The sequence below is a fragment of the Acomys russatus genome, chromosome 27, assembly GCF_903995435.1.
Source record: "Acomys russatus chromosome 27, mAcoRus1.1, whole genome shotgun sequence".
In the NCBI taxonomy this organism is placed as follows: domain Eukaryota; kingdom Metazoa; phylum Chordata; class Mammalia; order Rodentia; family Muridae; genus Acomys; species Acomys russatus.
In genome coordinates this window covers 54,018,833-54,032,168 of record NC_067163.1, presented here as the reverse complement: position 1 = coordinate 54,032,168, position 13,336 = coordinate 54,018,833, and the positions used below count along the sequence as shown (strand labels likewise).

Here is a 13,336-nt window from a genome sequence, read left to right as displayed (position 1 = left end):
CTGATTTTCCCCCTCCTCCTCTTTGTCCTGTTACCCTCCTCCTCCTGTTACCACCCCATTCCTCCTGCTCCTCCCCTTTCTTTTTCTTCTTTTTCTTCCTCCTCCTCTTCTTCCTCCTTCTCTAGGTAAAGGTGGAAGGAGAGAAGCAACTCTGATCTCTATACTCATGGTTTAGTGTGTGTGTGTGTGTGTGTGTGTGTGTGTGTGTGTGTGTGTGCGCACACACACACACACACACACACACACACACACTCACACACCATACTTGTAACTAATAATATTTTTAAAAGAATGATGACACAAACATTTGTGTGTCACTGTTCCATTTGCCTTGTACACCTACCTAGGATTAGAGTTGCTGGGTTGTAACTGTGTAGTTGATATTTGAGGAAACACTCCAGTTCTTTTCCACAGTGGTCAGGTGTGCCTTTTTGTACTTCTTTTCACTGTGTGCCTGAGATAATTTTTAAAGTAAAATTTGGGGCTAAAAGAGAAGAGTTAATTTTAATACTAATTTTGGACTAGACTACCTCTGAAGAAAAAGTGGAGACTTACAGAGCATATAGCCTGTTTTTTCTATGTCTCTTACAGAGAGAGCCACAGCCTTGTTCTGTGATGACAATAATGGCTGTAATCTTTAGTTCCCATAGTGAGTCCTGTTGAGAATGTTAACCTCCGACAAACCAGTGAAGTGTTAAACTAGAATAAACCATCTTTCCTTTTTTTGTTTTTTGTGGTTTTTTGTTGTTGTTGTTGTTTGTTTGTTTTTTTCGAGACAGGGTCTCTCTGTGTAGCCTTGACCATCCTGGACTCACTTTGTAGACCAGGCTGGCCTCGAACACACAGCGATACGCCTGCCTCTGCCTCCCGAGTGCTAGAATAAACTATCTTAATGTTCCACTTAAAATCAGTAATAAGTGAAAGGCAAGGCGTAGTCTGCCTAGATGCGGCCCTGTGCTAACGTGCACATCCCTTCCTCTCATAGGAGTCCTGAGGAAATGCAAGGGTGGATAAGCAAAATTAACTGTGTGGCGGCCGTCTTTTCTGCACCACCATTCCCAGCAGCCATTGGCTCTCAGAAGAAGTTTAGCCGCCCACTTCTGCCAGCCACCACAACAAAGTTGTCCCAGGTAAGCCGCTGCATTCATGCTCTGTAGGTAGGAAAACACGCCTCGTGGTGATGTTAGTAGTAACTAATTTTCAGTATTGGAAGGTTCCGCATGTTTTGGTCTGCCATGTAAGATAGGCCTTGGAAGAGTGAGTCGCTGAGTGGGGCATGCGCAGTGTGCCCTGCTCCAGCTTCTGCACCTCAAACCCCTTTGCGTGCTTTCTTATTTACCAAGCCTGTTTTTCTGTTCTGTGACCTAGGGTTGGGACAGTATCCCGGCTTGCTAATGATGTTTTTTTGTTGTGGTGGTGGTGGTTGTTGTTGTTTTTTGGTTTGTTTGGTTTTTTTTGGGGGGGGGGGCGGTTGCCCTTTATCCATTGCTTTGCTTTTTCTGGGTGTTTTACTGAGGAATATAAAAATGTTCCCATCATTCCCTTCTCACTGTCGAGTGAGACACAGGTAATATCAGTTTAACTCCTCGCCCTCGGGGAAGAGGTGGGAACATTAGGCTCCAGCAAACTCTGTGCCACGGTCATTTACATAAACTTGTTAGATGAATCAAAACCAGGTTACCATACTCTCTCCTCCTCAGAGCTGTCCTCTGAGGCCCTGCTAACACTACACATGGCTGCAATGGCCCCACTGCCGTTGGCCAGTAGAGGATTTTGGAAGTTATTCTGCTGTCTTCATGAAACACTTGTTTCTCACGATAGAAGTAATTTTATCTATGATGGGCTAGACACTGCCTCAAGAAACAAGTAACTTGTAACTCACTTTGATGGACTTAGGATAAGCATTAGTCCAGAATGCTACCTGCCACAAACGACAGGATAGCTGGGTGAAAGAGGAGACGTGAGAGACCTAAGAGGAAGCTTAAAGGAGGCCAAGCTTTATGTGAGGCGTGACATAAGGGATAGCATCGGGGCTGGCTCTGACATGGACTCTGTTGCCTGCTTGGGCATCACTTGCTCCAAGCTGGGCTGCTTGTCTGGCCTCAGCAGAAGAGGATGCAGTTAGTCGTGATGTAATGGGGAATGTTGGTATGAGGGCGTTGGGGCTCCATTTTCTAAGGAGAAGGGAAGAGGGGGAAGGGGGGGGGAGGGAGGAGGAGAAAAGAGTGGGAAGGCAGGACCAGGAAGGGAGGAGGGAGGGGACCGCGATCAGGATGTAAAGTGAGAAAATGAAAACACCAATAAGAAAAGGAAAGAAAAGAAGAAGGAAAGTCGGATAAAAACAAAAAAATCTACTAGGTGGCAGAGAGGTCATTGGGAAACTTGGTGAGAGCATTTTGGCTGGCGTGATGGGAGGTGTATCCATGCTGGTCTTCTGTGATGATGAAGATGGAGAGGAAAGGAATGGGCAGAGATATATTCATAGTTATAACGAAGCTAGCAAGAAAACACCTGTAGCTTCAGGAAAGATTGTATGGTGTGGTTTTGGTTGTTTTTGTTGTTGTTGTTGTTTTGGTTTAGCTTAGGTTTTGTTCTTTTGTAACTTAACGATATTTACTATATAAGCATTGTACTGTATAATTCATTGTCCTACTTACAAAGTATTAAGGATAGAAAGGCCCAAGGATCAGGGAAGAGTGGCATTTAATTTTCATACCTATTAAGTATGTTTAGTGAAACATTGTCAGATCTTCTCCAGAGTTAAAGTTCATCCTCTCCCATTGAGCACCATTGCTTTTCCCAGAGACTGTAAATCTGAGCTTCATCAGCTCGAAGACCTCAGTCTGGCTGTGGCCTCCCTGGATGCCTGAGGCTCTTGAGTAATTTGAATTTTTAAAGTATACAACCACAAGGTGAGTGCTCTCTTGGGAAGATAAGGAGTGTTAGGAAAATTAAAGGTCCAGTTAAGAGTGCTGGGTACTTTAAGGCACATTTGTTCGTTATCCTGCCATTTCGGAGCTTGTCTTTAATTTGTTCTTGTCTTTCCTCCAAAACATGCTAGCCCGGATTATTAAGACTGATTGCTGCCAGTGTGGCACAGCTCTTCCTGAACAGCCCTGCTGTGTAGGAGTCACCTTCTCCGTTGCAGTGCTGCCAGAGTACATTTTTCTTCTGTTGGGGGTGGAGAGACTACTTCGAAATTTTAAAGTTTTCCCCCACCTCCTGCTGATGTAGCCGTCCAAACCAAGCATCATGCCTCCACACACACACACCTTTTAGTCTATTGAGGGTGACCTCTTATCCCCATCAAAGCAGCTGTTTTGAGGTTTGATGTGTGCCCAGAATGAGCTAAGACTTGTACCACAAGGCCCAGTTTGCAGACCTATGTGAGGATTAAGACTCAGGCTGAGCCAGGAGTTGTGCATGTGTGTCTCCGATGTGCAGATAGCTGGCTAGAACGAAAGGTAGCTGGCGTGTAGACTGATGACGGTGGCACTCTTCCTTAGGCCTTTCGCCACTTCTGGACACCCGTGTCACATACAGTTCCTGTCCTATTGTCTTTGAATTCCAATCGTTTTCTTGTAAAAGTTTGAAATGGATAATCATTAGATAGTGAATGCTACCCATTTACTGGGAGCAAGCCGCAAGGTGAACACTGCATGGAAACCAGAGGCCTGTGCTCACTTTTCACAGTGGAGTATCCGCCTCTTAACTAGGTGGTCGGTAGGTATTGAACCCAGAGCATGCTAGGCAGGGAGCCTACGACTGAGCTACAACTCATTTCACTCTTCACTCTATCTATCCTCTGGTTTGACTGAGTGTAGGAGTGCTAAGGGCCCACTGAGAAGACCCTGGGGTGTGTGTGGTATGCCCAAAGTATACTCCCTTGTAGTAGCCTTCCTCGCTGTTCAGAACTATACACCTCACCCCAACACACAGTTATGTATTAAAATGTCATGCTGAACCTTGCCAAGTGTGTACTGTTGATACAACTAGGAAAAGTTAAATAAAGCCCAGGCGCACTGGACACATGTATAATTCGGCTACTTGGATGGCTGAGTCAGGAAAACTGCTTCAAGGCCAGCCTAAGGCAGTATTTCAGTTAATTAAGTTTAAAAATCAAACCATGAAATGCCTTTCAAAATAGAAGTACTGTTAGGTAAGAGAAAGTGAAAATCTCATTTTAAATTTTTAAATATTCTCCACAGTTGAGTGGAGAGTGTGATACGACTTTCTCACATACTCTGGTGCCTCACAATTGACCATGTCCCCTGGAGGGGGAGACCTGGTGGCACTCAGAGGAAGGACAGCAAGTAGCCAAGAAGAGACTTGATACCCTATGAGAATATATAGGGGGACGTAATCCCCCTCAGGAACAGTCATAGGGGAGGGGAATAATGGGAAAATGGGGGGGGGAGGAATGGGAGGATACAAGGGATGGGATAAACATTGAGATGTAACAAGAATAAATTAAAAAAAAATAAATAAATAAAATAAAAAAAAATAAATTTTGGTTGACAAATAAGAAGTGTCTATATTTATGGGTACAGTGTGATTTTATAGGATGCATTCGTTGTGCAGTGCTTAGTCGAGCTAATTGATGTACGTGCCACTTGGTGGCACGAACATTTGGCATCGTTTCTAGCAATTTTGAAATATGTATCACACTATTAGTAATTATAGTTGTCTTGGTTCACCGCAGAATTCTTGAATTTATTCTTCATGCCTGATAATTTTGATCCTTGACCATCTCCCCAGTCCCCCAACCACTGGGTTACACAGCCACCATTCCACTGTCTAGTATCATGGGGTTTGATGTTTGGGTATTTCACATATAAGTGAGCTCATATAGTGTTCTCCATGTACCCGTGTTTCTCCATAGAGAAACCCTGTCTTGAAAAAGCCTGGAGACACACGGTCAGGGTGCCAGTTGTGTCTTAGTCTGAAATACCTCCCTTTGGGCTGCATAGGCTTGCTGTTCTTTATGCTTGTACGTCTAGTTTTCCTGTGGTGGATAGCAGGCACACAGAGAGGTCAAGCTTTCTAGTGACCTCACCAGCCTTAATGAGGCTCCATCTTCAAGTATAGGTGCTTAGGGGTTAGGGCGTTAGCATATGAGCTTTAGAAAGGTATCTCTCTGTAACATGGTCTGTATACTCCTTGACAGAACATAGTAGATGAATGAGAAGAGTTCGCCTTGGCTTTTGGCATTATCAGTGAGCAGATGATGGTTTTCCGTAATCTTAGCTATATTTCTCTCTGCGCCGCCATACTCTGCCAGAACTACTTTTGGGTATTTTGCTATGCTTGGTTCTTCAAATGAATGTGGTCCTATTTTCATCCTTCAATGTGTGGTCCTTTTTTGCACACATTTCTTTTTCTTCTCATTATTTGTTTTTTATTTGATAATCTTAAACTTGCAGGTATTTTCTTTTGGCTCTAGAAATGTTACTATTTTAGAGGACCCTAGGATACTGCATATGACTCATGCTTCTGGGTAACTCTTTACTGAAATCATTGCATAGTCTTAAATTTAGCATCTGTAATTATTAATTTTCTCTATTCTGCTGTACAAATTTTATAATATAAAATTATGCTTCTGTTATATAAAATTTATTTTAATTCTCTTTCATCTTCCATCCATTTATTTTATACCGCATATGTAAAACTACTCAAGGTTTTGAGCAAGTTTTCATAGAATAACAAAATGCTAAGTAGCTACACTGTTTTAGGTATGCCAAAGAATTAAAATATCTTTTGTTTCAAGCATGTTTTAAGCTGCTGGATATGTATTATGGGTCTGTAAACCCAGCACTCATGAGGCGGAGGCAGGAGGGCAATAAATGAGTTCCAAAGCCAACCTACTCTACTGAGAGAGATCTTGTCTCAGAAAAAAAGAAAGGAAGGAAAAAAGAAAGAAAAGAGAGAAAGCAACATGTATGAGAGAGGTCAGCAGCACATCTCTTTAGGAAGGGTTTTACTGAGTTGATATAAATGGTGTCAGGAATGGAAAGCCTTAGACACAGGAGTGATTATTTTGTGTCAGTGCCTGGTGTGTGGGCTAATGCCATTGGAGCAGTAATTACTCTGTGTTTCACTGAATGACTACTTTGGGTCAATAAAGTTGAAGCAAGTGAGAACCTCTGCTGCTCCAGGGGAGAATTTCATCAGCACTTCGGTTTCATAAAAGATTTCTTCCTAGCACAATTTCTCCCACCAAAGGAAAACATTATGCAGATAAGTGTCCATTGTGATAGACAGGGGGGGGGAGCTAAGAGCACTGCCGAGTGGCCATGAAAGGAGAACCCATGTCACGTGACTCTCAGGAGAGGCACCTTAACTGGTCGGCTTGTAACTTGCTTGTCAGGGTTTCTCCAAAGAGATCTGCTCCCCACTTGGTGACAAGTAGAGCGGGTAAAGGGCTCAGAAATGAAATGGTATGGCTTTGTGACAAGAGACTGCCCAGTGATATTAGTCTCTGTTGACACCTTAAAAAGGAGTATACCAACATTGGCCTAAAAAAGTTGGAAGGACTTAGGGCCAAAGGCTCCTTGGACTATTTTGATAAATTGAAGTCATCAGGCAGAAAGGATCTTTACAGGCGTCCTGTGTTTCTCCTTGCTTGTTTTCTGCACATTGAATGGCTTCCTAATTTCCTGCAGGAGGAACAGCTGAAATCCCATGAAAGCAAGCTGAAGCAGATCACCGCTGAGCTGGCCGAGCATCGCTCCTATCCCCCAGACAAGAAGGTGAAAGCCAAGGATGTCGATGAGTACAAGCTCAAAGATCACTATCTGGAGTTTGAGGTATGATGAGGCTAGACATCACTAAGGCTGGTTTTATGACCTGTCTGTGAAGCAAACACCTCGCAACAGTCGTGGTACTGAGCTTGCCTTCCCTGGCTCCAACTTAGGCTGTCCTGATACGACAGGAGCCTTGGTGGCCCCTCAGGTTTGTAACTTTTATTTAAGCACCAAGTAAATATCAAAGTGATGGCCAGTTTATTCGCTGCAAACAAACAGCCTCCGAGCCCAAAAGGCGTGCACCTGTGATGAGGGTGAAAAGAGGACAACAGTAGAGGCAGTGTGCCAGGGAGAACAGATGCTTTCTCTGACCCTCTGTTTCCTCCAACAGAGTTTAGGTCAAAATAAAATACATTGGAGGAAAGGAGCTGCGGGGTGAGAGGCAGCACCTGCTCCTTCCTGCACACCCTTGCTGCCAGGTGACATCCGTCCGCTTTCCTCTACCGCTGCCCCCCACCCCTGCTTTCCAGAAGGAGATGGGTGAATTGCATCTTGGCTCATTCATCTGGTGTTGCCAGTGTGATGATAAGAGAGGCTGCAGATTCAAAACCAAGCCGAAATCACCCTTCCCTAGTGTGCCCTTTGCCTAAGGTTTCCCACAAAGCAAAGCCAGTCTCCTCTAGCTCTCCCTGCTGAGAGCCACCTTCCCATCCTTAAACTATCTTTTTCTATTAAAAATGAGGGCGGGGATATGGATGTGTCATGATTTTTTTTTCCCCACACACTCTTCTGTCCTAAAAGTTTGCTGTAACTCATTGCACTTCAAGTCACTTCTGTGACCTTCATTCTTCCTCATTCCCACACTGTGTGATGTTTCTTACTCAGGATTAAAACTGGAGGCATCAGAGCACGCAAAGCCTGATCCTGTTTTTGCAGTGCTCCACCCTGGACCCTCTTCAGCGCAGCCACCGCCTGGGTGCCTCCTCTGTGCCAGTCCGGGCTGCCTTATCTCTCACATAAGACTAGCAGTTGCCTCCTGCTGTCTTTCCTTCCTTCAATTCATCCATGTCCTTTCCTGTTTCGTTCTGAGGGTCAAGCTGATTGATAAGTGTCACCTGTCCCAGCTCTTACACCCTCCCATTTGCCTTCTAATAAAGTGAGACTCTTTGCCTTTCTCTCTTCTCTAAGACTGTAACTCTCCCCACATGCCGTGGTAACATTTCTTCCCCCTTCTCACTCCAGTCACGTATGCATTCCTTCATTGGGCTACGTCTGCCTGCAATGTCCTTCGTATAATTTTCATTTTTGTGAGTTCTTTTTGGTAAGGCGCAAATCGCTCCTATAAAAAGCCTGGTCTAGACCCAGCATCCAGACTCAATCTACTGTGGAAGTCGCCATGAGGAGGCTCTATGTTACAGTCTTGTTAGTCTGCCTTTGGGTCTGTAGTGAACTCCATGGGCCCCCAAGGCAACATGGCCTGGCCCCAGTACTTGAATTACACAGGATGTCCTAGAAGTTGCTACCTCAGTCGTCACTGTGGCACTGTATGTAAGACAGATGGCAGAGCCATCCAGTACTCTTCGTCATGGTCAAGGAGTCCTTGTGCCAGTCAGTTGACTGCACAGGAAAAGTCTTCTGGTAAAGATTGAAAGGTTGTTGACAAAGCCTACTGAAACCTTACTCGCAGAAGACTTGAAAGATTAATAAAAAGAAAAAAAAATGAGTAGCTCGTCTTTGAGCAGGCTTGTTCGTTCTTAGGAAATATGAGTCCTCCAAAAGCAATCATTATCCTTCACACTTCTGGAGTAACTGGGAGCCATGGGCTTGTGTTTTGTTTCACACTTTCTAATTAAATTTGCCAACACCTCACCCCCCCTGCTTCTGGCGCTCATCACCTTGCTTTGAGCCCCTGACTCTTGAAGAGGAGAGCCTGTCCCCAGGAGGTAGGGCCATTGCAAGACCACGGAAGGTAGCCACTGCTAGACAGAGGCCAGTGTGGGGATCTCCTGTGGGACCCTTTTTCCTGAAAATGGGGCCCAGGGAGAAACAGCAATTCCCTATCCTGAGCACTAAAGTTAGAGAAGCCTTGGGGAAATTAGGTCTCGCCATCATTGCCTCCTCAAGGAGTTAGAAGTGTCTGTTCTAGGGCTTGACTCATTAAAGTCAGACTTAGGCTCATGTGCCAAGTGTGTCGAATTGTCTGTCAAGCTGCATTCTCCCGTGTCAGTGAGGAAGGTCCAAGGGCACTTACCGTGTGAATGTCATCAAAAAGGGTTTCTGTGAGATGAAAAAGGACTCTGGGGAAAGTGAGTCATTGTTTTTCACTAACTCAGATGAAAATTGAAGTAATGGGTCATGTAGAATCTACTGTGCTGTGAGTTCAGCCCCAGAACTGATCTCCTGTGGGTGCTTGTAGGACGCTCTTGTGCGGCGTCTTTTGCTTTATAAGCAACATTCCTTGAATCGCTCACTCCTTTCCTGAATAGAATGTAGGCAGCCATTGGCCAGCTTGTGTATTGTGTTTACAGCTCTACCCCAGATGCTAGAATATTCCCAGGTTCTTGATCCTCAGCTAAGGACTCAGTGGAACTCTACCCTGGTGTATAAAGAAAGCATCAGAGAGAGAAGTGCACTCAGAAAGCATAGTTTTAGTCCCGTATAGAGGGACAGATGCATGTGTGTGTGACAGCAAATCCCATTAGCAGGTGAGAAGAGAAGTCCTACAGGTCCACAGAGCCCCTGATGGTCAGTGACAAGAGGAGGGTGTTAATCCAGCCAGCGTTCTCACCCAGGATGAGTCACATCATCAGACTTCATAGGTCCTGAGGACTGACTCAGCGGCTTGCTCCATGGTGGGCCATCATCCAGAAGTGTCTCCTTTGGTTTCTGAGCAGGTCTTGCCACTGTCACAAGCCTTAGGAAGAAAAGCATTTCTGTTTTGGCCAAAGGTTACATTGCTGCTAACAACAACAGGAGTGTTCCTATGCCTGTGCGTTTCAGTTACGTCCCAGTTTGCTTTGAGGACAAACAATTCTTCATGGCAAGCCAAATTCATTCTCTGTATTGCTAAGAATTCCTGCAAGGCCTCACTCTAATTATTTCTAAATAATTAGAAATTCTAGGAAATGTGTAGGCTTACGACTTAAACAAAGAAACCTACAGAAAACAAAGAGATTTGCATATTAGCCTTGTAGGAAAAGGTTTGTTTTTTACCTAGAGCAATAAATGTCACTGAGAATGGCCTGTAATTAACTGAACCTGTACTTTTCTTTCTGACTAATGTTTGGTGGAGAGCGGACAGTTTTATTCGTGACTCAGTTGGTACCTTGAAGCCATGGCCTTTTTGGGAGAAGGATGTCATTGGATAGCTTGCTTTCGGAAGGAGGTTATTAGACATCACAAGTCCACAATAAAGGGAAACTAAGTAGTTTCCTGGTTTGGGGAAGTAAGCATCTTCCATAGCCACACTAGTCACACATCTGTACACATTAGCTTATTATTTCTATTTTATTTAGTTCTCATTCTGTTCTAAAGTGTGTCCATTGCTTTGCAAGCTGACAAGGTATATAAAGATCTAGAGAGAAGACAGATGGTTTGTAGATTAGCATAAACACTCATAAAGGTCCAGCCAGTGAAGGCACAATAGGCTGAGCTGTGCTGAGAAGCATTCGTATGCGTGAAGACACAGAGTCTTCAATCCTCTTGGCGGCCTTTTCCTCAGCCTCAATATTTGGCTTTGCTTCTTTAAAAACAACCAGCTACTAGAAAACGGAGACATTGTTTATTGCAAGATGTGTCTCGTGCAGCCCTTAAGATGGTTGCAGTAGGTAACTGATTCTTAAATTGAACTGGACCTGAGGGGAGAGATGGCGAAGGAGAAGGTGTGTCAATATAAATTTTTTAATCTTTGCTAGACTGGGAGGCATTTACTGAAGAAGGATTACAGAAGGTGGGACTGATCTCAGGCACACAAACGCGGTTATAGATCCACCTGAGAAATTGAGCGCAGCACAATGTACATGGAGTGTGTATGTGTGTGTGTGTGTGTGTGTGTGTGTGTATCAGCACATTTGCTTTGCTTACAGGGTAAATTCACTTAACCGGAAAAAGCTATTTCCTTCCTGCTGGCTCCACAGTGTCATTACCTGATATCTGTGCTAATGCCTGAAGGTGTCTGAGTCCTCAAACCCTCTTATTGAAACTGCAGCCAGTTGCTTTAAGATACAAGTATTAGTTCACTTGTTGAATATGGGCTTCGGAATTCAGCACCCTGACTTAAACATAGTTTGAGTGTCACGTGAAATTCGCATGTGAGAAATCTAACCTTCAATACAGTAGTGTTGGGTGGCAGGTCCTAACAAGTGAATTCAACCTTCTGTTGCTCACTCGCTCATGTCCCCTTTTGCCTCCTTTCTTGCACTGTAGTACTATGCTGTGAAGACTCATAAATCTTTGTCCTTTATAAACTACCCTGCCTCAGGCATTGTCTATAACTGTATAGATTGATAGTAAATACAGACTGGTGAAACTTTTTTTTTTTTTTTTTCTGTAACAAATGGCTGGAAGTGTGGCAGTGACTTTGGAATTGGGAAATGGGTAGAGGATGGCAGTGTTTTGAGACAAATGCTGTAAAGGCCTGTATCGTCATGAATAAAACATAAAGGTGGTTGCGTTAAGGACTCCGAGAAAGGAAGCTAAGGTAAGCCCCATGGCTCCTAGAGAGCACTTCAGTAGAACTTGGCCTAATGTAGATAGACTCAAGAAGCGCAAAACCTCACAAATGAGGAGCCCTGTTAGAACCTCGAGTCAAGGCCGTGCTTGGTACGTAGTTGCAAAGCAGAATTCTCTATAACCTAGGCTGTTAGGGAAGGCCAATGTTAAAATTGATAAACTCAGATAATAGAAGAAATTTATAAGCAAAATGTTGAAGAAGTGGCTTGGTTATCTTCAATCACGTACAGTAAGATGAAAGAAGACTGAAATTAAAGACAAACTTATCATCAAATGAAATCAGAACAAGATTATTTCAAAAATGTACAGCATGATCCTATAAAATGTGAAAAGGCTTCTTTAGGAGCGAGCACACAGGTGCAGCCAAGCAGCTAGTTACTGGAGAGGCTAGCACAGATAAAAGAGATCGTTGGGACAGTGGGAAAGCAACCCCAGGACCACTTCAGCCATCTGAAGACCACAGCCCCGGGAGAAGCTTGACTACTAAGATTCCAGAGAGGAGACCACAGCATCTTAGCATGTATCCCCACACCAGGTAGGAACTCAGCTTCCCAAATCCCTGTGCAGCCTCCCTCAGCCACGACAAGTGTGGTTTCAGCAGCCTCTGATAACAGCCGAACTGCCGAACTACTGGAAAGTATAAGCCATACGCTTTGTCAATTTCCGTATGGCACTGGCTCTGCAGGTATGCAGAATGCAAGAGCCTCCATCACTGCCTCCAGTGAGATTCCAGAGGAATCTGGAGGAGACTTGGGCAGAGACTGGCCATAGAACACCACCCTCTTCATGGAGTCCCATGAAAGATAGTGCCTCATGGAGATGTGAGATTAAGATTTCTGCAGAGTTGCCATTGGAGATATGCCTGTGGGAAGCCCTCAAGACGCCAGAACTATAAAGCTACTGGTGTGCAAATGCCAGCCTAGGAAAGCTGCAGCCATTAGACTCCAGCTTAGACTAAGCCCAGCAAATCTTTGAGGCTGAATTCTACCAGGCAGGGGCCTTCATCCCTAGGTCAAGAGACAAGAATGGAGTTGAAAAGAGATGTCTCCCGCTTTAAGATACAATGTTGTGTGTTAAAAACAAGGAATTCCCGAAATTTGTGGCCAAATGGATTGAACTAGAAATGATCATAATAAGTGAGTTAACCCAGAAGCAGAGAGACTCAAATGGCATATACTCACTTATATCTGCATACTAGCCTAAGGGGCATGTCCCATGAAAGTCTTTACTAACCAGGAAACTGGGACAGAGGGGAGGACATCCTATTGGGATTCTAGATGAGAGAAGCATGGGAGAATGGCAAAGTAGAAGGATCCAGAGGATCCTAGAAACCTACAAGAAGAAAATTATGATAGGCAGATTTGGGCCCAGGGGTCCCACTCAAACTATGGCACCAGCCAAGGACAATACAGGCCGTAAACTTCAAACCCCTACCCAGATCTAGCCAATGGACAGGACATTCTCCACAGTTGAGTGGAGAGTGGGGTATGACTTTCTCACGTACTATGGTGTCTCATATTTGACCATGTCCCCTGGATGGGGAGACCTGGTGGCACTCAGAGGAAGGATAGCAGGCTACCAGGAAGAGACTTGATACCCTATGAGCATATACAGGGGGAGGAAGTCCCCCTCAGTCACAGTCTTCGGGGGGGGCGGGGTAAGGGGAAAATGGGAGGGAGGGAGGAATGGGAGGATACAAGAGAGGGGATAACCATTGAGGTATAATATGAATAAATTAATGAAATAAAAATTAAAAAAAAAAAAAGATACAATGTTGTGCCGGGAAGTGGTGGCACACGCCTTTAATCCCAGCACTCAGGAGGCAGAGGCAGGTAGATCTCTGAGTTTGAAGCCAGCTTGGT

General features: G+C 44.5%; 1 protein-coding gene across 1 annotated transcript in view; it reads left to right on the top strand.

Moving 5' to 3' along the window:
* LOC127210047 (PH and SEC7 domain-containing protein 3-like) overlaps positions 1-13,336 on the top strand; it is a 114,544-nt gene that overhangs the window by 80,289 nt on the left and 20,919 nt on the right. The window contains exons 6-7 of the mRNA XM_051169740.1: positions 986-1,130; positions 6,663-6,806. Coding sequence (XP_051025697.1) covers positions 986-1,130; positions 6,663-6,806 — 289 coding nt within the window. The remainder of the gene's footprint in view (positions 1-985; positions 1,131-6,662; positions 6,807-13,336) is intronic.